Raw genomic sequence first — 26,041 nt, 5'->3', positions numbered from 1 at the left:
GGGGGGATGGATGGATGGATGGGGGGATGGATGGATGGATGTGTGGATGGATGGATGGGGGGATGGATGGATGGATGGGGGGATGGATGGATGGATGTGTGGATGGATGTGTGGATGGATGGATGGGGGGATGGATGGATGGATGGGGGTTGGATGGATGGATGTGTGGATGGATGTGTGGATGGATGGGGGGATGGATGGATGGATGGGGGTTGGATGGATGGATGGATGGGGGGATGGATGGATGGATGGGGGGATGGATGGATGGATGTGTGGATGGATGTGTGGATGGATGGATGGGGGTTGGATGGATGGATGTGTGGATGGATGGGGGGATGGATGGATGGATGGGGGGATGGATGGATGGATGGGGGTTGGATGGATGGATGTGTGGATGGATGTGTGGATGGATGGGGGGATGGATGGATGGATGGGGGTTGGATGGATGGATGGATGGATGTGTGGATGGATGGATGGGGGGATGGATGGATGGATGTGTGGATGGATGTGTGGATGGATGGATGGGGGTTGGATGGATGGATGTGTGGATGGATGGGGGGATGGATGGATGGATGGGGGGATGGATGGATGGATGTGTGGATGGATGGATGGGGGGATGGATGGATGGATGGATGGGGGGATGGATGGATGGATGTGTGGATGGATGTGTGGATGGATGGATGGGGGTTGGATGGATGGATGTGTGGATGGATGGGGGGATGGATTAATGGATGGATGGGGGGATGGATGGATGGATGTGTGGATGGATGTGTGGATGGATGGATGGGGGATGGATGGATGGATGGATGTGTTAATGGATGGGTGGATGGACGAAAAGAGTTGGATGGATGGATACATTCATAGATTGGTAAATGGATGGAAAAAAGGAAGGAAGGTGATAGATGTTAGGTAAACAGCCGAGTGGACGGGCTAGGGGATGGGTGGATAGGTGATGGCTAGAAGGAGGATACCAGGCAGGGGCAAGGTGGGAAGATGGATGGATGGACAGATGGGAGGGCAGGTGGGTGGGTGGGTGGTCAGATGGGCAGGTAGGTGGGTGGACAGATGGGCGGGTAGGTGGGTGGGTGGGTGGACAGGTGGGCGGGTAGGTGAATGGATGGGTGGACAGATGGGCGGGTAGGTGGGTGGGTGGGTGGACAGATGGGTGCGTAACTGGATGGGTGGATGAATAGAAAGAAGACAGGACGGAAGTAAACAGATGTTAGGTAAATAGACAGATGGAAGGCCAGGTAGAAGCGGGGAAGGAAGGAGGCCCAGCTCTGCCCCCAGACAGTGCCCATGAGTAAACCTTTACTGAGCAATTATTCTGCACCCAGCCCCAGGCCAGGCACTGCGGGATGACCCCTCCCCTGCAGGAGGTCCCTGCCCACCTGGGAGGCTCAGAGGTTGGTTTGGCTACCCAGGGGGTTCAGGTGGACGGCGAAGTCCGGGGCTGTCCCTCCCTTCTGTTCTGCCTGGGCTCCTTGTGAGGTCTCAGGACCCTGGGGGTCCCCCAGGATCACACCCCACGTGCGGCGCACACTTTCCTTGGAAACTCTCAGCACCATTTCCTCAACCCCCCGACGGGTAGGGGGCCAGTCTGCCCGCAGGCGGCTTCTGCGTTTCCCATCACTGTGAAGGCACTCGGGCACCCGCTTGCCCGCGGCGCGGGGCCACGGGGAGGCTCACTAGGGACCAAGGCAGGTTGGCGAGGGGTGACGTGTGGAGAGGCTCACAGGTGGAAGGGGGGGCGAAGTGGTGACAGCGGCCGGCAGGGAGGCGGTGATGGCCACGGCGGCGCGTGCGGGGAGGAGACAGAGCCTCGTGGAAGCAGCCACGCTGCTGTGATGGTCACGCTAGCTGGGGACAGGAGGGAAGGCAGGGGAAGGGTCCGATTCCAGTTGCAGGTGACAGAAATCCCACTCCGGTCGGCTGAGGCTGGAAGAGAAGGCAGGGCTGAGCTCTCAGCTCCCGCATCTGGCACGCAGTTTGGGCCCCGTCAGCGTTTGCAGAGTGAATAAATGAATGGCTGCCCTTGTCTTCTGGCCGTATCAGGAGGACTCTGGGGCAGCAGTGCACCCTCCAGGTTGGCTCGGGGAGGCGGGGGGAGGCTGCCCGCCCTGCTCCAGAGGTCAGCTCCCGGGGGTCTCAGCTTGAGCGGCCCTGGCCCACACGGGAGCATCGTCCCAGCCAAGGTCAGGCTAAAGCCAGCAGGTAGGACGGCCAGGCCCCAGATTACAACTCTGCTGCTTAGCCAGGATTAATACAGACACCATAGCCACGGCCGCGGCCCACGCCCGAGACGAGGCCCCAGGAGGGTGGGTCCCAGGCCACCTCTCTCCCTGCTGCTCTTCGGGCCCTCCTACCCCTGGGGAAGCCACAGGACCCAGCAGGCCCGGGCTCAGGCTGTAGACAGCGCAGCTGTGTCTCTGGGCTGTATTCACTCACGTTTGTCTGCTGTGTGCCAGGCCTTGAGTGCTGTGGTCTCTCACTCAGTCCCTCGGTGTGGCACAGCAGGGCGCATCTCTTTCTAAAATTCAGTGCCTCCATAGTGGCCAAGCCCCTGTCACGTGCCAGGCACGGGTCAAGCCATGGGGGATAGAGAAGGCGCCAAGCTGAGCCCTGCATTCAAGGAGAGTTCGTGCCCACTTTGGAAATGCACCTGCAGCTCCCTGCTCAGGGGACGGAGGGGGCAAGAAGGAAACCCGAGCCTCCTTCCAGGAGGAGGTGCCCAGCCCCAGAGTTGGCTGCTGGGAACCAAGCTACTTGGGGGAGAGAGAGAGAGAGAGAGAGAGAGAGAGCGAGAGAGCGAGAGAGAGCAGACCATGGAGACCATCTCTACCCAGAAACGTTTGTTGAGTGGCTGAGCGGTCTGCTGGTGCTCAGAGGCCTCCCGTAGCTCCCCCTGGCGCACAGGCTCTCGTCCAGACCGTGCAGCCCGGGCTCGCAGTCCCTGGTGCTCCTTACGCCACCCCCCCCCCGTCTCCTCCCCATCAGTCACCCAGGACAAAACCTGCCTCTCGGGCCCCTCACCACACACGCCCCAGCCGTCAGAGATGTGGCTGGTTTCGCCTCCGGAATACGCCATGAGCTTGTCTTCTCTGTCCCGACAGCCCCCTATCTTGCCTGGATGCTTGCATGGCCTCCCCACTTTGATTGCTGCCTCCTTCCCACCCCCTGCAGGCTGTTCCAAAACGCAGCTAGAGGATCACAAAACCTGCAGTCAGCTACAGCTGCCACAAAGCCCTCTGCGGTTCTCAGAGTAAAAAATCAGCTCTCCCGGGGCCTGCCTCACTCCTGTCGGCCACTCTTCCCCCTCCTCCTTGGTTCCAGGTCCTGTATGCCCAGCTATTCCCTGCCTCAGGACCTTTGCACCTGCTGTCACTGCTTCCTGGATCACCCTTCCCCACATCTTCACATGCCTGGCTCTTTTGCGTTCCTTGATCTCCACGCCCACATCTCCTCCCCAGAGAGGCCCTCCCACTTGTGCTGAAGCAGCCACCCCTCCCCTCCTGTTGGTTTTTCTCATCTCATAACTGTTTTATTGAAGCTTGGCAGGGCAGCTGCTGGAGACTAGGCAGGGGCTCCAGAGCCCTCCAGAAGCAGGAGAGATGGGGAGAAAACGCAGCCAGGGGTCCTAAGGGAGCAGCCACACTGGTCACTGCGGGCCAGGAAAAGCAGGCTCTGGGAGGGCAGGAGAGGGGTCAGGCCGGTGGAGTTTGCGTCCCCAAGTCCCTGGTTCTCAGCCCCCAGAGCCAGCGGCTGTTTGCCTGGCATGGTCTCATCTGTTGCCTCATCGCTGGCCACACTGCCGATGATTTATTCCTGGGCTCCCGAGCCCAGATCCCTGCAGCGGCCACACGGGCCTCGCCCCCGTCCTGCTCGGGCTGGGCGCAAGCCTCGGAGCTGCCACCCAGGAGCATGGCCCTGGCGGCGCGGGAGCTGACAGTTTGTCTGGAGAAGCTGCGAGCTGAATTTGCAGGGAAACCAGACGTCGGCAGTGGGTTCCCGGCGTGGGCTCCACTCCCTGCCCGTGGGTGGGGGAGCCCTGCGGCTCACACCGTCGCACCCCCCCCCTTCCCCGGGCACCAGCAGCCGGGCCGATGTGTGGGGATGCATTCTTCCCGTGCCTGATCTCGCTGCAGCCTGTCCCTTGTGTGAGGCATGCCCTAGCCCCCATGTACAGAGGGGAAGACTGAGGCCCAGAGAGAACACCGGCAGCCACGCTGGGCTCGCCTTCCGTCAGGGACTCATTTGCTTGCCCAAAAGCTGAAGCGGCTCCGGACCCTGTGTGTGGAGCCTGCACCTGCTGGGTCTGACGTCCCCGTCCAACCCTGCCCGTTTCATGCGGGGGTGACCAAGGCTCAGAGAGGCCGAGCCACTGTCTGGGGGCTCTCACTGGCAAGCGCCAGGACCGGAAGCCGACTTTGTCCCCTGTCCGAGTTTGCAGGCACATTCATAATCTCTGTGTGACGGAGCCTTGAGAAATTCGGAATCCGTGGTGCTGCGGAGGGCACCACCTGTGCAAGCTCCCACTAAGCGCAGATCCCAAGGAAGTGCTGGGGCGCTGGGCCCTCCCCTGGTTCCTCTGGTGGGCCCCAGGCCGGGAGAGTCAGGCTTGCAGGATTCCAGCAGGAATCGAGAATCTGACCAGCAGCCTGGGGCGCGCGGGGGTTCTGCCAGCTGGCATTTCTCGTCCGGTCCTCCTCTCCTCATTCCTTGGTCTGTGGATGAAGGGAACTGGCATTTGTTGAGGGCCTACTACGTGCCAGACACCTTCCTACGGCTCCACAGTGTGAGTCGGCCACTTCCTGGCCGTGGGAGGCGAGGAAAGTCTCTGCTCCGCCGTGCCTGAGCTGGCTCATCTGTAAGACTAAGTTGACGGCAGCCTGGCCACTTCTTGTTTGCAAGGCTCCAAACCCCAGCCCAAGCTGGCCTCGTGAAAACAAGGGGCATTCGCAGGGTGCCGTCCCTGGAAAGTCCAAAGCGGCTGGCTTCAGGAACGGCTGTGCTCAGGTGTCCGCGCAGAGCTGTCGGGAAGCCGCCTCTGGCTCCAGGCACAGACCCTCCGCGTCAGCGGCATGGGCGTTCTGGGGCAGAGTCTGTCCCGAAGCCCAGAGGGGGCCCTCCAGCCCCTACAGGCTCATACCCCAGTTGACAACAGCCCCTGGGAAAGAGCATCCCTTTCCCAATAGTTTCTTGAGTGCCCCAGGATGAACTCCAGTTGGCTCCCTTGAGCCATTGCCCACATCACTGAGCCAAACAGCAGGGCTGGGGGACAGTGTCCCACCCGGTGAGCTTGGGTCTCGTTCTCACTCCCTAGAACCAAGGGTCAGCGTGACCTGAGACGTGAGAGCAGGGGAGGGGTGACCTCTCTGTGTAACTCTGATTTCCAAATAAATAAATTAATTTTAAAAAAAAAGATTTTTCTTAAAGATTTATTTATTTGAAAGGCAGAGTTACAGAGAGGCAGAGGCAGAAAGAGAGAGAGGTCTTCCATCCCTGGTTCACTCCCCAAATGGCTGCAACAGCCGGAGCTACGCTGATCCAAAGCCAGGAGCCAGGAGCTTCTTCCGGGTCTCTCACATGGGTTCAAGAGCCCAAGGACTTGGGTCATCTTCCACTGTTTTCCCAGGCCATAGCAGAGAGCTGACTCGGAAGTGGAGCAGCCAGAACTTGAACTGGTGCCCATATGGGATGCCAGCACTGCAGATGGCAGCTTAACCCACTACGCCACAGTGCCGGCTCCCATTTGTTGAATTTTGAGTCCCTCCTGAGGTTGCCAAGGCAGGGTCAGAAGAAAGGATCTTGCCGGCCTTATAGGGCCCATGGGCCAGACGTCCCCTACCCCTGCCTAGGCGAATGATGCAACCGCTCCAAGCCTTGGATTCATCCTCTGAAACACGGAGGGGCTCAGAGAAGCCCCCCCTGGGGTGGCTGTGAGTCAGTGCTTGGGGAGCTTGCATACAGTAGGCGCTCAGTAAATGGTGGCTTCCACTCTCGCCGGCCTTCTCTCTGCGTGCATGCCTGGCCCGGCCCCACAGGGTCGACAGTCCTCCCCGCCACCACAGGCGCTCACCTCGGCCCGGAACATCACCTCCTCCCTTCTGTCCCACAGGAGCCGTCTCAGCCTCCAAGCCCAAGCCCAGACAATTCCTCTGTAAGAAGCCTCTGTTCCTTGGTACCTCAGCTTTCTGAACTGCAAAGTAGTTGGAATATAGAAGCAATAAATAGGTCGGTTATGTAAAGCAGTTGGCACCGTGCCTGACATAGTGATAAATCAATAAATATTAGCTGCTATTATTGTAGCATTATTTCCAGACATTTAGCTGCTAATTCAAGCTTGTATTTTCCTGTAGGGCCTTGCACAGGGTGTGTTCTCAATAAGCATATTGCATTTGGGTGGTCTGGTAGGTGTCATGGCTTCTAAATCCATATGTGCATACATCCAGCTGTCTATCCATCCACCCATCCATCTACCCATCCATCCAGGTCTCCATCCATCCACCCATCCCCCACCCATCCATCCATGCATCCATCTGTCCATCCATCCACCCATTCATCCCTGCATCTACCCATCCATGACTCCATCCATCCATGTATCCGTCCATCCATGTATCTGTCTATCCACCCATTCATCCATGCATCCATGTATCCCTCCACCACCCATCCATCCAAGCAGGTCTCCATCCATCTATCCATGTATCTGTCCATCCATCCATCCAGGTCTCCATCCATCCATCTATCCATCCAGGTCTCCATCCATCTACCCACCCACCCATCCATCCATCCATCCATTCAGGTCTCCATCCACCCACCCATCCATCCATCCATCCATCCACCCATTCATCCCTGCATCTACCCATCCATGACTCCACCCATCCATCCATGTATCCATGTATCCCTCCACCACCCATCTATCCATCCAGGTCTCCATCCATCTATCCATGTATCTGTCCATCCACCCATCCATCATCCATCCATCCATCCATGCATCCATCCATGTATCTGTCCATCCATCCATCCAGGTCTCCATCTATCCATCCATCTACCCACCCACCCATCCATCCATCCATCTACCCACCCACCCATCCATCCATCTGTCCATCCATCCACCCATTCATCCCTGCATCTACCCATCCATGACTCCATCCACCCATCCATGTATCTGTCTACCCACCCATTCATCCATGCATCCATGTATCCCTCCACCACCCATCTATCCATCCATCCGTCCACCCATCCACCCATCCACCCACCCATCCATCCAGGTCTCCATCCGTCCATCCATCCACCCATCCATCATCCATCCATCCACCCATCCATCCAGGTCTCCATCTGTCTATCCATCCATCCGTCCATCCATCCATCCAGGTCTCCATCCGTCCATCTACCCACCCATCCATCCATCCATCCACCCATCCATCATCCATCCATCCAGGTCTCCATCCATCCATCCGTCCGTCCATCCACCCATCCATCCATGTGTCCATCCCACTGACCAACCAGCCCACCATTCATCCATCCATCTGTTCATTCGTTTACTGCACCAGTTTTACTGAGTCTGAACCCCACACCGGTCTCTGTGCTGGGCAGCAGGGATCCAGCCTTGGATACAGTTCTCCCTCTCATCAGTGCTAATCCCGATCAGTGGGGAAGCAGACAGTAAAGTGGAGAAATGAAGCGACAAGATGACTGTAGGCTGTGACAAGTCACCAAGGACATAAAATGGCATAGCAAGGATGTGACCGGGGAGACAGTTAATTTGAATCAAGTGGCCGGGGACAGCGCCATGAGGATGGGATATCAGGGCCAAGAAGGATCCATTCCTAGAAAAATCTGAGAGGAGGACGCTCCAGGCAGAGAAACAGCAAGGGCAAAGGTCCTGGGGCAGGAGGGAGTTTGGCACATAGAGGAGCAGGCACCAGGGTCTTCACGAAGTTCATGGAAAATGCTTGTTATGAAAAAACTATGCAACTATTTAAAAAGTTGCTTACACCAGAATAAACTTATCTTTTAATCCCATGAGCTTTTTGAAGCCCCCATGAAGGCAGCCAGTGCGGCCAGGGGAGAGTGATGGTGTGGGCAGAGCAGAGTCATGGTCCCGGAGCCTGGGCCTTGCCCAGAGTGCGGCCAGAAGCTGCTCCAAGGAGGGTGACAAGACCTGGGCTCCACCCTAAAAAGATGGCTGTGACAGCGACCAAAAATTCCCGAGTATGCATCGGAGGGGCCGTCATTTCAGTCTTGGGAAAGTTGGCGAAGCCTGGCTGGGGAGGCAATGTATCTACTGAGCCCTAGAAGAAGTGAGAAAGCGAACTGGGGGCAAGGGGTGGGTGGGGCGGAGTGGTCTCCCCAGGCCAGGCCCAAGCAGCAGCGATGAGAAGGCGCTGGGCTCTCCCCTGACTGCCCTCCCATGGCGGGAAAAGCAGAGGCTCCCAGGGACCCGACCGGGGGGAAGGAGGAGGGTGGCGCTGGTTGGGGGCCCGGGAGCCCCTTGGGCTCTGTGGAGTGGAGCTGGTTTCCGAGCAGCTTAATCCGAATCCATTTCTGAGTAACTCACGAACCGGTTTCCTTTTGCCTCAGTGTTAATGTCAGTCAAATGGGTCAGCAGCGGTCCCGTGTGTAAGTCATGCTCTCTGTGACGCAGGGTCCCTGGGCTAAGCTCCGCTCTGCCGATTCAGGTCTGCGCCTGGCGACAAGACCGGGACAGCTTTGCACAAACTGAGGTTTTCCTGGTTTGTTCACTGCTGTATCCCCAGGAGCTGAAAGAGCAGGGGGCACATCACTGGATGAATGAATGAATGAATGAATGAAGTAAACCTTTATAAAAAGCTGATCATGCCGGTGTTACCATTTCCATTTTAAAGATGAGGAAACTGAGGCCCAGAGAGATGATGTTTCTCATGTAAACTTCAACATCCAGGGCAAGATTTGAACCTGGGTCTCGTTGATCCCACCCTCCTATCGGCCTCCCTCCAGGGAATACTACTACTGCTACTAATAGTTCATTGTGACAGCTCCCTCCACTAGAAAGGTCTTTTTTTTTTGGACAGGCAGAGTGGATAGTGAGAGAGAGAGAGAGACAGAGAGAAAGGTCTTCCTTTTTGCCGTTGGTTCACCCTCCAATGGCCACTGCGGCCGGCGCATCTCGCTGATCCGAAGCCAGGAGCCAGGTGCTTCTCCTGGTCTTCCATGCGGGTGCAGGGCCCAAGCACTTGGGCCATCCTCCACTGCACTCCCGGGCCGCAGCAGAGAGCTGGACTGGAAGAGGGGCAACTGGGATAGAATCCGGCGCCCCAACCGAGACTAGAACCTGGGGTGCCAGCACCACAGGCGGAGGATTAACCTAGTGAGCCACGGCGCCGGCCTAGAAAGGTCTTGTTCTAGTGAGCTGGCGTCTTCCTGCCGTGGTAAACAAACAGCTGGCACCCCCTGAGCCCTTTCTGCGTGTGGCACCATGTGCGCCGTCTCAACTGAATTCCCGTTTGATGACCCACAAGGTCAGGGCTCTGGTGATCCCCATTGCACCGATGAGCAGACCGAGGCTCGGAGAAGTTAAGAAACTTGTCCGAGGGACCAGGCCTGGAAAACCGGGCCGCAGGAATTAAAATGCAGGTCTAGACTTTTTAACCAATGTATTCTAGCACCTCCCTCCTGCTGGGTCTGCTCATTAGTTCTTTGTATTGTTTCTATTTTTTATTTGAGACATAGAGAGAAAGAGAGAGAGAGAGATGGGCGGACAGAAAGACAAACTAGAAGGCCGGCGCCGCGGCTCAATAGGCTAATCCTCCTCCTTGCGGCGCCGGCACACCGGGTTCTAGTCCCGGTCGGGGCTCTGGATTCTGTCCTGGTTGCCCCTCTTCCAGGCCAGCTCTCTGCTATGGCCAGGGAAGGCAGTGGAGGATGGCCCAAGTGCTTGGGCCCTGCACCCGCATGGAAGACCAGGAGAAGCACCTGGCTCCTGGCTTCGGATCAGCGCGGTGCGCCAGTCGCAGTGTGCCAGCCGCGGCAGCCATTGGAAGGTGAACCAACGGCACAAGGAAGCCTTTCTCTCCGTCTCTCTCTCTCACTGTCTTGTCAAAAAATAAAAATTAAAAAAAAAAAAAAAAGACAAACTAGAGGGGCCAGTGCTGTGGCACAGCAGGTAAAGCTATCGCCTGCAATGCCGGGATACCATACGGGCACCGGTTTGAGTCCTGGCTGCTCCACTTTCTATCCAGCCTGGGAAAGCAGTAGAAGATGGCCCAAGTGCTTGGGGCCCTGCACCCACGTGGGAGACCCAGAAGAAGCTCCTGGCTGCTGGCTTCAGATGGGTGTGGCTCTAGCTGTTGTGGCCAACCGGGGAGTGAACCAGTGGATGGAAGACCTCTCTCTTTCTCTCTCTCTCACTCTCTCTCTCTCTCTGCCTCTCCTTCTCTCTGTGTGTGTAACTCTGCTCTGATTTTCAAATAAATAAATGAATGTTTGTGGAGGGGGGGGAGACAAATTGGAGCTCACATCCGCTAATTCCCTCCCCAGATGCATTCAACACTCAGGGCCGGGCGGGGCTCACACCTGCAGCAACAACACAACCCAGCCCCCCCCCCCCCCCTCGAGGGGCAGGGACCGATCACCTGGGCCACCACTGCCTCCTCCCAGGTGTTGCTTTAGCAGGAAGCTGGGAGCCGGGAATCAAGCCCAGGCCTCCGCTGTGGGGCTCAGGGCCTTAGCCAGCATCTTAATCCCCAACCTCACTGTCACCCCAGCCGCTTTTTCTTTCTTCTTTTTTTTTTTTTAATGATTTATTTATTTACTTGAAAGGCAGAGTTACAGAGAGGCAGAAGCAGAGGGAGAGAGAGGTCTTCCACCTGCTGGGTCACTCCCCAGATGGCTGCAACGGCCAGAGCTGTGCCGATCTGAAGCCAGGAGCCAGGAGCTTCTTCTCAGCCTCCCACGCGAGTGCAGGGGCCCAAGCACTTGGGCCACCTTCCACTGCTTTCCCAGGCCATAGCAGAGAGCGGGATCGAAAGTGGAGCAGCAGGGGCTCGAACTGGCACCCATATGGGATGCCGGCACCGCAGGCTGTGTCCTCACCCGCTATGCCACAGCACCAGCCCCACCACATTCACTTTTAAGTCTCATTTATTCTTCCTCTTTCCTGTGTTGGACGCGGGGGTTCATTGTAAAAGAGAGTGGATGGCAGTCCGTATCACCAAGAGTCTTCCTGATCATTGCGGTCTTTTTTGGCCAACTTCTCGTGGATCTGACGGCAGCTTCATTGCTCTTAACCTTGGGTGTGGCTGTCAGGGGGCGATCCTGCCAGGAGGAGGCCAGGTTCAGCCGCTGCCTCGACACTCACCTGCGCTCGCCTGGCTGCCGCCTCCTCCAGGCCGGTGGGCCCCAGCTGGGTCTCCGTCAGTCACTGTCCTTGTTCGGGAGGACTGGGGAGGTTAAACCTAGAAACCAAAGTCTGTCCTCTGACTTCCCGGGTGGATCCCTGGGAATCCACGAGCTGATGCTAAGTAACAAACCAAGCTGACTTTGCAGAACTCCCAGCCACTCTTCAGTGCGTCTCTGAAAGTGGTGCTGCCACCCCCATCCAGAGCCCCCCCTTGAGCCCATGCTGCCCCCACCCAGGCTTCTCCCAACCCCCCGAGCCCCCTGAACCCACACTGCCCCCACTGGGAGCCCCAGAGCCCCCTGAGCCCACACCGCCCCCCGCGGGAACCCACGTTGCCTCCACCCGGAGCCCACGGGCAGAGTGAGTCACGCAGCTCCTCCTGACTGCCTGGAGGAAGCCGGCTCCTGCAGGGGCCCAGGAAGGAGAACCCCGCGCAGGAACGCTGGAAGTCTCCTCTCCACGCAGAGCGGGAGCCCTGCAGCGCCGCGGTCCACGAAGAAGGGCAGGCTCCCCCCCAGTCCCGCTGCCCGGGGCTCCCCCACATCCCCCCGGCTGCCTGATGCTCACAGGGTGCAGTGCGCCTGCCCTGACCTACGGATCAAACACCAGGGATGCTTGATCGTCTTCTTTTTGCATTAGACGATAGAAAGGCCAGTGATTGCTCTGTGCACCCCAGTGTACCGTGTCCTGCCCACCTCAACGCTGGGGAGTGTCGCCTTGGCCTGTTGTGAAACATTTTCCGGGTTTCAAACCCCTACCTGTGTCCAGGCGGGTGTGGATCAGAGACCAGCTGTCGAGGGAGGAGCAATGTGTAGGACTCCTGGGTGCAGGCATTTGAGAGCAAGTGACCGCCTGTGCGTGGAGCCCACACGTGGGGATGGCAGAGGCGCTAGGCACCTGAGTCACACTCGGAATATCCACACCTGCCGTAGATGTTGCCTGAGAATGACCAGAGATGTGGCGACACCTGCCTGAGGGTGCCCAGCCCGAGCTAGAGAGCAGGTCTCCTGACCGCCCCCGGGGCCCCCGGCCCTCCTGTGAGTCTCGAGAGACCTGGCTGTGGAGTGGCAGGGCCCTGCTGTTGAGCCACGCGCGAGCGCCTCTCTGTCGATGGGCCTTGGCCAGGAACCGGAGCTCTGGCTCTTGTCAGGGACGGCCACTCTGAGAGCCGCCATGCCGACTCGGGCCGGAGGCGGGCCCAATCCTGCCACCCCAGGGCTGGCTTCTGGGAGCCGCCCGGCCACCTTGCTTCGCAGAGACTGGCCTGGCTTCTCCCCAGCAGAACTGCAGCTTGCACGGCGCGGTGACGAGAAGGCTGTGATACCAGGAGTCAGTGGTTGGGCAGTTGAGCTGGTCGGGAAGGAGAGGGACAGCCTTCCTGGAAAAGCGATGCTTGAGCCGAGCTAAGATGGGTGAATCGGAATCAACCAGGCAGCGGGAACAGCACGGGCAAAGGCCCTGTGGCACGAAGGATGCTGGAGGCTGGAGCCTGTGGGGGCCGACGAAAGGCCAATGTGTCTGAGACGAGAAAGCAGAGAGCGAGGGAGAAGAAGGTGAGGCCGCAGCCACAGGCAGCGTGGTGCCTAAGCTGCTGCCATGGTGACGCCCCGGGACACAGAGAACAAGACAGGACTCAGCAAATGTGATCTGTCAAGGGCCAGCCTAGGGCTGGGTTAGCGTCCATCTCAGATCCGGGAGAGGTCTCCAGCTCCGCCCATCCCATCCCAGCTGCTCCCACCCCAACCCAGCCAGCAAAGGACCTCCATTGGCCAAACTTAATCACACGGCTGCAGCTACCTACAAGGGAAGCTGGGAAATGTAGTCTTCATCATGGCTAGCCCTGGGTCCCACTGCGCCCCGTGGCCGTACAGGAAGGAAGGAGTCTCTCCAGGGTCTCTCTAGTGACCTTTGCCATAGTTGACGTGGTGGGCCAGCTGGCTCTGGGGCCAGGAAGCCGTCTGTTAGCAGCGGCCCTGTTGGGAGCTGCTGGTGGCGTGGGGATGGGTAGTGGTGGTGCAGGTGGAGAGAACGGAGCCGAGGCAGAGATGCGCCTGAATAACTGACTGGATTTGACCATGGAGTAGACACAGGGGCTAAGGGTGGGGAGCGGTGTGGGGAGTCAGACCCCCGGCTTGTGCAGCGAACCCAGAGCTTGGCTGGGGAGGTCCTCCCACCTTGTAGCAGGTCGGCGAGTGGCCCATGCCTCATGATGGTATCAGGCGGGTCCGGGCTGGCAAACCCCGCTGCCCGCCGAGACCGACGGTTAAGGAAGAGGGTGGGGCTCTGCAGCCTGGGGAGCCCGCGCTGCCCACCTGCAGCCTGTCGTTGCCCTGGGGAATGCTAGTCGAGTTGAGACAGCATCTGCTTTTCCAAGGGAATATCAAAATGTGGGTGTTTATGTGGCAACCTCCTGATTAGCTAGCTAAACACAAGGACATTTTTGGCCCTGGGAATCCTGGGTTATAATAGCGGGGGCTCCCGGGAGTGCCCTCACACCCCTCTTTCCTCCTCCAACTGAACCCCTCTGCCTTCCTCTGTTATCCAAGCGCAAAGCCCGGATTCCTGTCCCTTTGTGCCCACAGCGCCCCCTGCAGGCTGCTGACTCCTGTTTCTCACCTACACCCCACCACCAGTGTCCCCCTACCCCCGCCTGGAGGGGAGGCGGACAAACCCTCAGCCTGCTCCCAATCCCCTTAATCGGATCTGCGCCAGTGACCCTTCTAATTAAAACTCCCCGGCTGTCGTCTCCCCGCAAAGCTGGGGGAAGCGGAAATGCCATAAAAGGAGTGCGGGGGGTGATGCTCCCGAAGCTGCCTGGTTGTGTCCTTGAGAACAGCCCGGGGCGGCCACAGCCCTGGGGACCCCACTCCCCTCTCTGAGCTCCTGCATTCACCAGCCACGTAGGGAGTGCCCACGCTGTGCTAGGCGCTGGGACACCGGGGAGAACGAGCTAGACCCGGCCCCGGCCCCCGTGGAGCTGGCCTTCTCCTGTGGGACAGAGACAAGGAAGCGATTCCAACTCAGCGAGGTCGGTGCTGTGATGCGAGACACTGCAGAGCTGTGGGAGCCCGGGGAATGGGCGGGCCCAACCCAGACCGCAGGGTCAGAGGAGACCCCCCCTGGAGCAAGCGACTCCTAAGCTGAGGCCTGAACAGGGAGCAGAAACCAGCCAGGAGCAGTGGTCAGGGGTGGAGGAAGGGCAGGGGTGAGCAGCCAGGTGGTGCAGCCTGGGAACTGTAAGTTCTTTTCTGTTGCTTGATTTGCCAAGCCCATCCCTGCCACAGGGCCTTTGCACATGTTCTGCCTGCTGCTAGACCATTCAGATAGGCTCATCCCTAAGTGTGAGCAGCCAGCCACCTCCCGAGAGAGGCCTGCCCTGACCACCCCACCTCACACGGACACCCCCAGGGCTGCTCTGCTGGTCCCCTGGCTTGTTTTTCTGGGGACAGGCAGCACGTGGCACCCCCTGACATCACCATACTGGATTGTATGCTTCTCGCCTGCTCCCCCTGCTCGTTCAAAGAGGCCAGGGACATTCTCTTCCTTGTTCACGCTGCAGCCCCGGAACTAGCACAGCACTTCGCACGTGCTCCATACACACAGGCCAACTAGACGCAAAGGCCGGGAGCCTCTTTGTGAGCGTGGGGAGCCGTGGCCGGGTTCACAGCAGAGCCGTGTCCTGCCCAGAGCCCTGCTGCTCTCCTGTGGCCTGAACAGTGGGGCGCTGTTGGTGGAAAGCAACTTTTACGTAACTTGACTGAGGCTTCTACACACCGTAGAGTCCGTGCAACGCCGGCGTGTATTGGAAAGGTTTTTAGTCGATTTACTAAGTTGTGCAACCATCATCCTAAACCAGTTCTAGAACATTTTTCATGATCCCGATGACATGCCTCATGGCCATTAACTGCTAATCCCTATCCCCACCCTGGCAAGGCTAAGCTACTTTCTGTCTCCACGGATTGGTTTATCTGAATGTTTCATCTAAATGGAATCAGATAATGGGTGGCCTTGTGAGTCTGGCTTCTTTCACCGGGTGCCGCATATTCGAGGCTCGCCCGTGCTGCGACACGGGTCGGTCCCGAGTGAATGACACCCCACGGCACGCACACACCAGATTGTGTGTGTAGCCACCAGCTGATGGACACTTGGGCGGTTTCCGCTCCGTGGCTGCTCTCGTCAGGTTGCTGTGCACACACACGTGTGTCTGAGAAGCACTTTGCAAGCCCTAAACACCAGGTGCGGCTCTCAGCTTCCCGCAGCGTCTGGAGTGACAAGAGGCAGGGCAGTGTGCAGCCGTGGTGACAACAGTCCTGGGTGTCCCTGGGATCCACAACCACAGCTGACCCCAGGATGGGGGCCCCGGCTCCTGAACACCACCCTGGGCTCCTCCACCTGCCCCCCACTTCTCCAGGGGACCAGAACCCCCCGACCATTGCTGCAGACAGGTGGGCTCCAGGACCCAGCGCCTACTCCCAGGGAGGGAATTTGAGGACAGACTCCCAGTCCCAGATCCTGGCTCCTGACTCGACTTCCCGGGTTCCTGGAGTCCTGCCTAAACCCAATTGGGCTCGGATCCCAGGAAAGCAGAGGCCCTGTCAGGGCCTGAGCTGGGGCTGGGAGGACTCCCGGGTGGTGGCTCGGATCTAGAGCTCATCCCAGAGACCAGATCAAGAGAGTCCACCCAGGCCCAAGGGCTGTGTACAGGCCACCTGCTGCCTTAGGCAGGCTCTGGGGTCCGCAGACCACTGCCGGCCTCACAGCAGCCCAGGGGTTGTGGGTGGGCAGACACTGCCAGCTGCATGCCACTGTAGTCACAGTATCCAGCTGGTGGCTCACTTGCCTTCATTTCCATTCGAGAGATACGGAGATGGAGGCTCAGAACGGGGGAGCGACTCTTCCAAGGCCACACAGCTGGGGACAAATAGCGCTGGGCTCAAGTTCAAGTCCAAAACCAGCTTATAAATAAACACAATGCCGTGGAGTCGTGCGAGCAAGCAAGGCCAGGGTTCCTGTGCCCCTGATTGCTCTTAGGGCCCAGGACGTCCTTGAAGCCTCACTGCAGTCCTCCGGGCAGGGACACTGAGGCACGCTTGCAAGTTCTGCGGGCAGGAAATGCGGCCCTGACCTCAAGGGCTTCCGTGGGTCTGGAAGAAAAGGCGATCTTGCAGAGGGGACCGGGCGGGGCGGGGCGGGGAACATCCACGCTGTTGTTCCGCCCACCGAGAGGGAGGCCTGGCACTCTGTATCCTCCCACCCAGCGTCAGCAGCAGGTGCACCTCCCCCAGGACCCGCAGGGGCTCCCCCACGTTTCCCCTTTCCTAGTCATCTTCAGGCTGAGGGGTGGCAGGGGGAGGGCACACTCTCAGGTACGGAGGGGGTGCCCGCCTTGGAATAACAGGCCCCAAGGACCGTACAATAGCTGTGTGCATAATTCATGCATCTGTCGGCAGAACATCAATTATGCGGCCTTCCCTGCAGTTGTCTGGGGTTAGAAACTGGAGCAGGCTTCCCCTGCCGGCCTCTGGGGGAAACGGGAGCTCCCGGCTCTTAAAGAAACAGACTCCTCCCAGGAGTCTTCTCCCTGGGGCGCAGGCGTCCTCCGGCCGGGAGCCTGAGACCCCAGCTGGAGCAGCGCCCCACAGGGCTCAGCCAGAGCCCCACAGCTACGTGGCTCCCCCACCTTAACCGGCGAGGGGCTGCCTCCTGGCAGACCCTAGAATCCCACAGCCTTGGTGCTGGGGACATTCGGGCATGGTTGTTCTCGGGGGGCGGGGGGATTGGAGGACGTTGAACAGCTCCCCTGGCCCCGTCCCTGCTCCTGTTGTGAACTCAAAACTTCCTGCAGAACTGGCCTGGTGTCTGCTGTGGCCAGAACTGCCTCCCCGGGGTGGGGGCTGGCGCTGTGGCACAGGGGATTAACCCACCGCCTGCGATGCTGGCATCCCTTATGAGTGCCTGTTTGAGTCCCTGCTGCTCCACTTCCCATCCGGCTCCCTGCTAATGCGCCTGGGAAAGCAGCAGCAGGTGTCCCAAGTCCTCGGGCCCCTGCATCTGTGCGGGAGACCCGGATGGAGTTCCAGGCTCCTGGCTTCAGCCAGTCATAAGGCCAGCTGGGGAATGAACCAGCAGATGGACGATCTCCCCATCTCTCTGTAATGCTGTGTTTCAAATAACAAAATAAATAAATCTTTAAAAAAAAAAAAAACACCCCCAGTGCAAAAACATGGGTGTATCCTGATGTCCCAAATAAAGAAACTGAGGATCTGAGCCGAGATTCCAAGCCCAGCGCCCACACCCCTAACCCAGCGTGGCAGCTCCTGGGGGTGTTTGGTGCAGTGGCTAAGATGCCGCTCGGGATGTCCACATCACACACAGGAGTGCCGAGTTCAAGGCCCGGCTCCACTTCCCCTTCCAGCTTCCTACCAGTGCATGCCTTGGGAGGCTCAACCCACCCACAGGGAGACCTGGACTGAATTCCAGGCTGCTGGCTTTGCCCTGACCCAGTTCTGGCCATTGCAGGCTTTTGGACAGAACATCCTTATCTGTCTCTCTGCCTTTCAAATACAAGAAAGATAAATAATTAACTAATTGAAACAAAACAAAACAAACCACACAGGTCAAAAGACTTTGAGAAAAACCTTTAGAAAGAAAATTTTCCAGGGCCAGCGCTGTGGCATAGCTGGTAAAGCCACCGCCTGCAGCATCCCATAAGGGCACCGGTTCAAGTCCTGGCTGTTCCACTTCTGATCCAGCTCTCTACTACAGCCTGGGAAAGCAGTAGAAGATGGCCCAGGTCCTTGGGCCCCTGTGCCTGCGTGGGAGACCCAGATGAAGCTCCTGACTCCTGGCTTCAGACCGGCGCAGTTCCAGCTGTTGTGGCCATTTGGGGAGTGAACCAGCAGATGGAAGACCTCTCTCTCTCTCTCTCTCTCTCTCTCTTTCTCTCTCTCTCTCTCTGCCTCTCCTTCTCTCTCTATGTAACTCTGACTTTCAAATAAATAAATAAATAAATCTTTAAAAAAATTTTCCGAAGAGTGAGCTGCCAAGACATTTTATTCCAACAATCACACATTCATGTTGGTGACTATTTCGTCCGTATATCATATTATTTCCCAGGATAAGACTAAAATAGAAGCGAGCGGGGGCGGGGGCAGTTCTACCATCCGGAAGAGCCAAATCTGAGAGCCAGAGTTGTCCAGCGCGATGTCGAGACAGTAGTGATTGGTTTGGGAACACACACATTCGTGTGGCAAATGACACAGAAAAGCAAAGGCCCAAGGAGCATATTCTACCTGGTGCTACTCCGTGGGGTGGGAAGGACCCCCAGGAAGTCCCTGTGTCCTTGCTACCTGCCCGGTCCCTGACCGTGAGCGGCGGCTCGCAGGTGTTCCCCTGCTTATGCGCATCAACGATGTCTAACCCAGGTCTCTTGTACGAATCAGCGATCTCACGATCTCACGTTGGGACGTGGTTACAGAACTTCCCTTTCTCTGCAAACGCAGACCAAGACATGAAGACCTAAAACCTGTTTGTTTGTTTGTTTGTTTGTTTGTTTGTTTTTGACAGAATTAGACAGTGAAAGAGAGAGACAGAAAGGTCCTCCCTCCATTTGTTCACCCCACAAATGTCCGCTTTGGCCAGAGCTACGCCGATCTGAAGCCAGGAGCCAGGTGCTTCTTCCTGGTCTCCCATGCACCCGGGCCATCCTCCACTGCCTTCCCGGGCCACAGCAGAGAGCTGGACTGGAAGAGGAGCAGCCAGGACTAGAACTGGCGCCCATATGGGATGCCGGCGCCGCAGGCAGAGGATTAACCAAGTGAGCCATGGCGCTGGCCCCAAGCTGTTTGTTTTTAAAACCTGGGCATATTGGCCATGACCGTAAACATCAAGACATTGGGAGAGCAGCTGAGGTCCAGGAAGCAGTGAGTTGGCCCAGAAGGGCACCGGGGCTCCCACCGCGTCTGGGCTGTCCCCAGTGCCTCGCACGTGAGAGATGGCCAATGCCGGTTTGCCAAATCAAGCACTGAATTCTGGTCCCAGCCCTTCCATGCACAGATCCATGAAGCAGCCACACCAAACAGCAGTGCCTCTCAGGTGTCACACCCTGGGCTACTGCTGGGGGACAGAGCTGAGTCTCCGCACCAGACCCGTCCCCCAGCACTGGGCACATGGGTGTGTGTGCGTGGAGGCTGAGTGGTCTGGGCTGACCAGACGGTGGAGGGCTGAGATTTTTGTTGTGATGATGGCCGGCATTTATTAGATGCCCACTGTGTACTGCTGGCAGCGGTGCTAGGCTCTGCGTGTGTCAACATGTCTCGTCTTCATGCCAGCTCTCTAAGGTAGATCCTGTTATTATCATCCCATCTTACAGATGGAGAAACTGAGGCCAAGAGAGATTAAATAGCTTGCTCAAGGTAAGAGAGTGGCAGAGGCCGGCGCCGTGGCTCAACAGGCTAATCCTCCTTTTGCGGCGCTGGCACACTGGGTTCTAGTCCAGGTCAGGGCGCCGGATTCTATCCCGGTTGCCCCTCTTCCAGGCCAGCTCTCTGCTGTGGCCAGGGAGTGCAGTGGAGGATGGCCCAAGTGCTTGGGCCCTGCACCCCATGAGAAACCAGGAGAAGCACCTGGCTCCTGGCTTCGGAACAGCGCGGTGCGCCGACTGCAGCGTGCCAGCCGCGGCGGCCATTGTAGGATGAACCAACGGCAAAGGAAGACCTTTCTTTCTGTCTGTCTGTCTGTCTCTCTCTCTCTCTCTCACTATCCACTCTGCCTGTCAAAATTAAAAAAAAAAAGAATGGCAGAGCTGGGGCTTGAACCCCAAGCAGCCCAGGCTCTTCACTGCTGCCGTGACTCCAAGGTGCTGACTCCTCCCCTCTACCTGTTCCCCTTATTCTCCGGCTTCTCTCTAGAAGCTTCTGTTTAATGCTTTCCTCTCCCCTACAACCTGGGGGACACTTGCTCAGGGCTGGGCTGGTCCAAGCCTGGATTCTGCCTGACCCGTTAATTCGGGGGCTCACCTTCCCATAATCCACTCACCCCCTGGATCCCTGACCTCAGACTCCCAAAGAATAGGGCTCAGATTGGGTTTTCTGCCCCCGCCCCCCGGGCCAGTCAGTGCAAACCAGGGTCACATGGAACACGCACGGCGGCCAGGCCCATGCTGTGGGACGGGGCAGGGTAGGAAAGGGGAGATTTTCTGAAAATGGAGAAGTGTTGGGCGACCCAACAGGGACGTGGTTCTAAGGTTTGGGTTCTTGGCCTGAGGGGGCTGGAGATTATTACACAGAGAATAATGTGACTGGGCTTGTGCTTTGGAAGAGAGACCCTCAGAGCAATTTATTACACCTGCTTGCCTCCCGTGTAAGTCTTCGGATTGTCTGGATTCCACTCACGTCAACGGACATCCATCAACACCTGTCTCTGTACCCAGCCCCCTTCCTGGTCCAGGGGCCTCAGAGGTGGCTAAGCCAAGGCCTTTGGCCCCCAAAAGTTCACAGTTCCCATCGGGAGTGAGTAAGGTGGATCCAGGATGTCTGCCTCCCCCAGAAGCTACCTGCAAAATCTTACGTTTCTGAGCACTTTTCTAGAAAAAGGTCGTTAGCTTGCATCTGATTTTTTAAAAGATTTTATTTATTTATTTGAGAGGTAGAGTTACATATAGTGAGAGGGAGAGAAGGAAAGGTCTTCTATCCACTGGTTCACTCCCCAATTGGCTGCAACAGCCGGAGCTGAGCCGATCCAAAGCCAGGAGCCAGGAGCTTCTAACAGGTCTCCCACACGGGTGCAGGGGCCCAGGGACCTGGGCCATCTTGTGCTGCTCTCCCAGGCCATAGCAGAGAGCTGGATTGGAAATGGAGTAGCCAAGACCGGAACCGGTACCCATATGGGATGCTGGCACCACAGGTGGAGGATCAACCTACTGTGCCACAGCGCCAGCCCCTCATCTGATTTTTAACACATCCTTAAGAGTCCATGCTCAAGGGTCAGGTAGACCTGGGTTAAAATCCTGGCTCTAGATGGCGCCGTGGCTTAACAGGCTAATCCCCCACCTTGCGGCGCTGGCACACCGGGTTCTAGTCCCGGTTGGGGCACCGGATTCTATCCCGGTTGCCCCTCTTCCAGGCCAGCTCTCTGCTGTGGCCAGGAAGGCAGTGGAGGATGGCCCAAGTCCTTGGGCCCTGCACCCGCATGGGAGACCGGGGGAAGCACCTGGCTCCTGGCTTCGGATCAGCGCGATGCGCCAGCCACAGCAGCCATTGGAGGGTGAACCAACGGCAAAAAGGAAGACCTTTCTCTCTGTCTCTCTCTCTCACTGTCCACTCTGCCTGTCAAAAATTTAAAAAAAAAAAAAAAAATCCTGGCTCTGCCACTTAGTAGCAGTGGAAGTCAGAGCTCCCTCCTCTGTCCAATGGAGCTAAGATTGCTGATGCTTTAGTGGGATCAATGTCAGAATGAAACAAGCTTATCCTCAGAACATTGTCATGAAAGCGGTTCTGCACCCCATAACTATTATGAACCACTGCGCTCCAGCAGGAGGCAGACTGTGGTCTGTAGGTCAAATTCAGCCCACTGTTTTTGTAAATAAAGTTTTATTGACACACAGCTATGCCCATTCTCTTATGTGTTATCCATGGCCACGTTTGTGCTACAGCTGCAGGGTGGGATAGTTGCAACGGAGAATACAACAGGCGCCAAAGCCGGACCCAGTCACTGTGTGGCCCTTCCTAGAGAAAGCCTGCCAATGTCTGGGCTTGTTGGTCAACTTGAACTTAGTTTCTCTGGGCCTCAGTTTTCTCATTGGCACAACCAACAGATTGGAAGAAACTACCTTTCCCGCTCACCATTTGGTCATTGATTGACTACGAGACGTGCTCTTGAACGCCAGGAGTCCCTGCAGACCCCGGGTGTCGGGGGGCCCGTCCTGTTGGCGGTTAGTAACTGAGCCCCTCTTTTCTACCCGCAGATTCTGGCCATCATCTCCATCATGTTCATCGTCCTCTCCACCATCGCCCTGTCCCTCAACACGCTGCCCGAGCTGCAGAGCCTCGACGAGTTCGGCCAGACCACGGACAACCCCCAGCTGGCCCACGTGGAGGCCGTGTGCATCGCGTGGTTCACCATGGAGTACCTGCTGCGCTTCCTCTCCTCGCCCAAGAAGTGGAAGTTCTTCAAGGGCCCGCTCAACGCCATCGACCTACTGGCCATCCTGCCCTACTACGTCACCATCTTCCTCACCGAGTCCAACAAGAGCGTGCTGCAGTTCCAGAACGTCCGGCGCGTGGTCCAGATCTTCCGCATCATGCGCATCCTGCGCATCCTGAAGCTGGCGCGGCACTCCACCGGCCTCCAGTCCCTGGGCTTCACCCTGCGCAGGAGCTACAACGAGCTGGGCTTGCTCATCCTCTTCCTCGCCATGGGCATCATGATCTTCTCCAGCCTCGTCTTCTTTGCCGAGAAGGATGAGGACGACACCAAGTTCAAAAGCATCCCGGCCTCTTTCTGGTGGGCCACCATCACCATGACGACTGTGGGGTATGGAGACATCTACCCCAAGACTCTCCTGGGGAAAATTGTAGGGGGGCTCTGCTGTATCGCCGGGGTCCTGGTGATTGCTCTTCCCATCCCCATCATCGTCAACAACTTCTCCGAGTTCTACAAGGAGCAAAAGAGGCAGGAGAAAGCGATCAAGCGCAGAGAGGCTCTGGAGAGAGCCAAGAGGAACGGCAGCATCGTATCCATGAACATGAAGGACGCTTTCGCCCGCAGCGTCGAGATGATGGACATCGTGGTGGAGAAGAATGGGGAGAATCTGGCGAAGAAGGATAAAGTACAAGATAACCACTTGTCTCCCAACAAGTGGAAGTGGACAAAGAGGACCCTGTCCGAAACCAGCTCAAGTAAGTCCTTTGAGACCAAGGAGCAGGGGTCCCCTGAGAAAGCCAGATCCTCGTCGAGTCCCCAGCACCTGAACGTGCAGCAGCTGGAAGACATGTACAACAAGATGGCCAAGACCCAGTCGCAGCCCATCCTCAACACCAAGGAGGCAGCGGCACAGAGCAAGCCAAAGGAAGAACTGGAAATGGAGAGCATCCCGAGCCCCGTGGCCCCTCTGCCCACTCGCACCGAGGGGGTCATCGACATGCGGAGTATGTCGAGCATCGACAGCTTCATCAGCTGTGCCACGGACTTCCCTGAAGCCACCAGGTTCTCCCACAGCCCCCTGGCTTCCCTCCCCACCAAGGCTGGGGACGGCGTGGCCCCAGAGCTGGGCTGGCGGGGAGCCCTGGGCGCCAGTGGGGGCCGGCTCGTGGAGGCCAACCCCACCCCGGATGCCAGCCATGGCTCCGGTTTCTTCATCGAGAGCCCCAAGAGTTCCATGAAAACCAACAACCCCTTGAAGCTCCGAGCACTCAAAGTCAACTTTATGGCTGGCGAGCCCGGTCCACTCCTCCCCGTTCTGGGGATGTACCATGACCCTCTGAGGACCCGGGGGGGTGCTGCGGCTGCTGTCGCCGGCCTGGAGTGCGCCACACTCTTGGACAAGCCTGTGCTGAGCCCAGAGTCCTCCATCTACACCACAGCGAGTGCGAGGACACCCCCCCGGTCGCCCGAGAAGCCCACAGCAATAGCATTCAACTTCGAGGCAGGCGTCCACCAGTACATTGATGCTGACACAGATGACGAGGGCCAGCTGCTCTACAGTGTAGACTCCAGCCCTCCCAAGAGCCTCCACGGGAGCGCCAGTCCCAAGTGCAGCGTCGGGGCGAGGTCAGAAAAGAACCACTTTGAAAGCGCCCCCTTACCCACCTCCCCGAAATTCTTAAGGCAGAACTGTATTTACTCCACGGAAGGGTTGACTGGAAAAAGCCTCAGCGGCCAGGAAAAGTGCAAACTCGGGAACCACATCTCCCCCGACATCCGCGTGTTGCCAGGGGGAGGAGCTCACGGGAGCACTCGGGATCAGAGCATCTGAACCACCCCCCCGCCCACCCGCTGTGGAGGGGAGACTGTGGCCACGGGCCAGAGAGGAGGGGCTTTCCTCTGACCTGCCATAGAGCTTTTCTGCTTGAACTCTGATGCAGAAAAGCCCTGCAGAGCCCCCAGAGAGGAGAGAGGAGCCTCCCGAGACACCTGCTGGGACCTTGAGAGCCGTGACAGGTGCATGGGTATGACGTCGGCCAAGCCATGGGGTGTAGCACCTCCTTGTCACACAACTCCACTGCCCCCAAAGGGGGACGACACGTGTGGAACTCACAGCCACCACCACCACCATGCGTGACCAAGGCCACCGACTCCCAGCCTTCTCTCCTGCCTTTTCATCACCCTCCTGGCTTCCGCCAGAGAAGAACGCTGGAACGAGGGGCTGGGGTTGGTGTTGTTGGCCACTGCGGCGTTGGGTTTGCCCAGCCAGCTCTGGGAACACCGGTCTGCGAGCTCCTGGATGGATCCTGCTGTTACAAGGCTCCAGGGAATTCTTGTGGCATGGGGAGATCTGCGCCATAAACCACCATGCCAGCGCAAAACCGTTACTCAATTGTCTCACTGGCTTCCATCTTCCCGTAGCGCCTGAGGTTTCATTTCGAAATGTCATTAGGGGGAGCTGCACCACTGTGCTCAACCTGTACTCAATTCTGCCATCCTCCTGCGGTCTGGGAGGGAATCAGAAGGCGGGCGCTCAGCCAACAGGTTGAACTCGGAGTGTTGCTTTTGGATGCTGACAGGAAAACACTTCCTGACGTCGCTAGTGTGGACTCAAAAGATATGCAAGTGTCAAATATGCAAAAGAAACAGCTTTTCAAAGAGACTGTGTGTTACTGAAGAACAGCATAAAAATCTGATTTTTTTTAACCTGCAAAAATGAAAGAAAAAAAAAAATCCACCCCTAATTGAAATGCCCAGTTGAGACTTTTGAATACTTCCTGCTGCGGTAGGTACATCACCTACTACAATAGAAATTTTTTTTTGTTTCCTGTGGTATTCAAGCTAAAAAAAAAAAAGTTAATAAAAAGCACTTTATGTTTTTCAAAAATAGATTCTACCAGGGACAGTGTCAACATCTTGCACTTTAAAATAAGCACTATTTCCCATGGGCCACTTGTTGGGACTGCTGTTGGGTTGTTGCTACGTGCCTGTTTTCGGCCACGGTTGGGGAGATAGTGCTGGTATCGCCGTCTGCCCTGCCAGTCTGTGGGCTCCTCCCCTGGCCCTGGGAAGCTTCCCCTTAACTCTCATGGGGCGGCAGGGGTCCTCGGCCCGTGGGTGGGGCTCCTCACAGAGTCACCTGTCCGGGAGACGCAGTGGCACTTGGGCATTGCGTGTTTTACTGTTCTTTCCTGTCCACCAGCCCCTGGTGTGTTTTCAGTGTCACTGTGTGTGCTACAAGCCCCGGCCTCGCCCCTGCAGCGTCACTGCAGCCAGTGCAGACACAAGCAATAAGCATCTGTGTGCACCGTGAGTGCTTCTGCTGTATTTCTTGGTGTTGGTCTTCCTGTCTAGTTTGATGACCTGGAATTGTCCTGCCTGCTTTGAGTCCTGTGGCATGGTGGTGTTGGCCATTCCTCCGTACGGCGACACGGGGTTGAACTGCCGATGACAAAGGTGATGGGGTTGGTGCCTGTCAGTGAAGAGAACAAGGTACTGGTCTGCCTGCCTGTAGCACGC

The 26,041-nt window shown here is 57.5% G+C and overlaps 1 protein-coding gene across 1 annotated transcript in view; it reads left to right on the top strand.

Annotated features, from left to right (window-relative positions):
* Positions 1-24,353, top strand: part of KCNB1 (potassium voltage-gated channel subfamily B member 1) — a 97,144-nt gene extending 72,791 nt beyond the window's left edge. Inside the window, exon 2 of the mRNA XM_062202391.1 lies at positions 22,344-24,353. Within this exon, the coding sequence (XP_062058375.1) occupies positions 22,344-24,353 (2,010 nt within the window). The remainder of the gene's footprint in view (positions 1-22,343) is intronic.
* Positions 24,354-26,041: the final 1,688 nt, after the last annotated feature.

The sequence above is a fragment of the Lepus europaeus genome, chromosome 10 (genome assembly GCF_033115175.1).
Source record: "Lepus europaeus isolate LE1 chromosome 10, mLepTim1.pri, whole genome shotgun sequence".
Taxonomy (NCBI): domain Eukaryota; kingdom Metazoa; phylum Chordata; class Mammalia; order Lagomorpha; family Leporidae; genus Lepus; species Lepus europaeus.
Note: the sequence above shows the minus strand (reverse complement) of the source record. Positions and strands in the feature narration are given on the sequence as shown.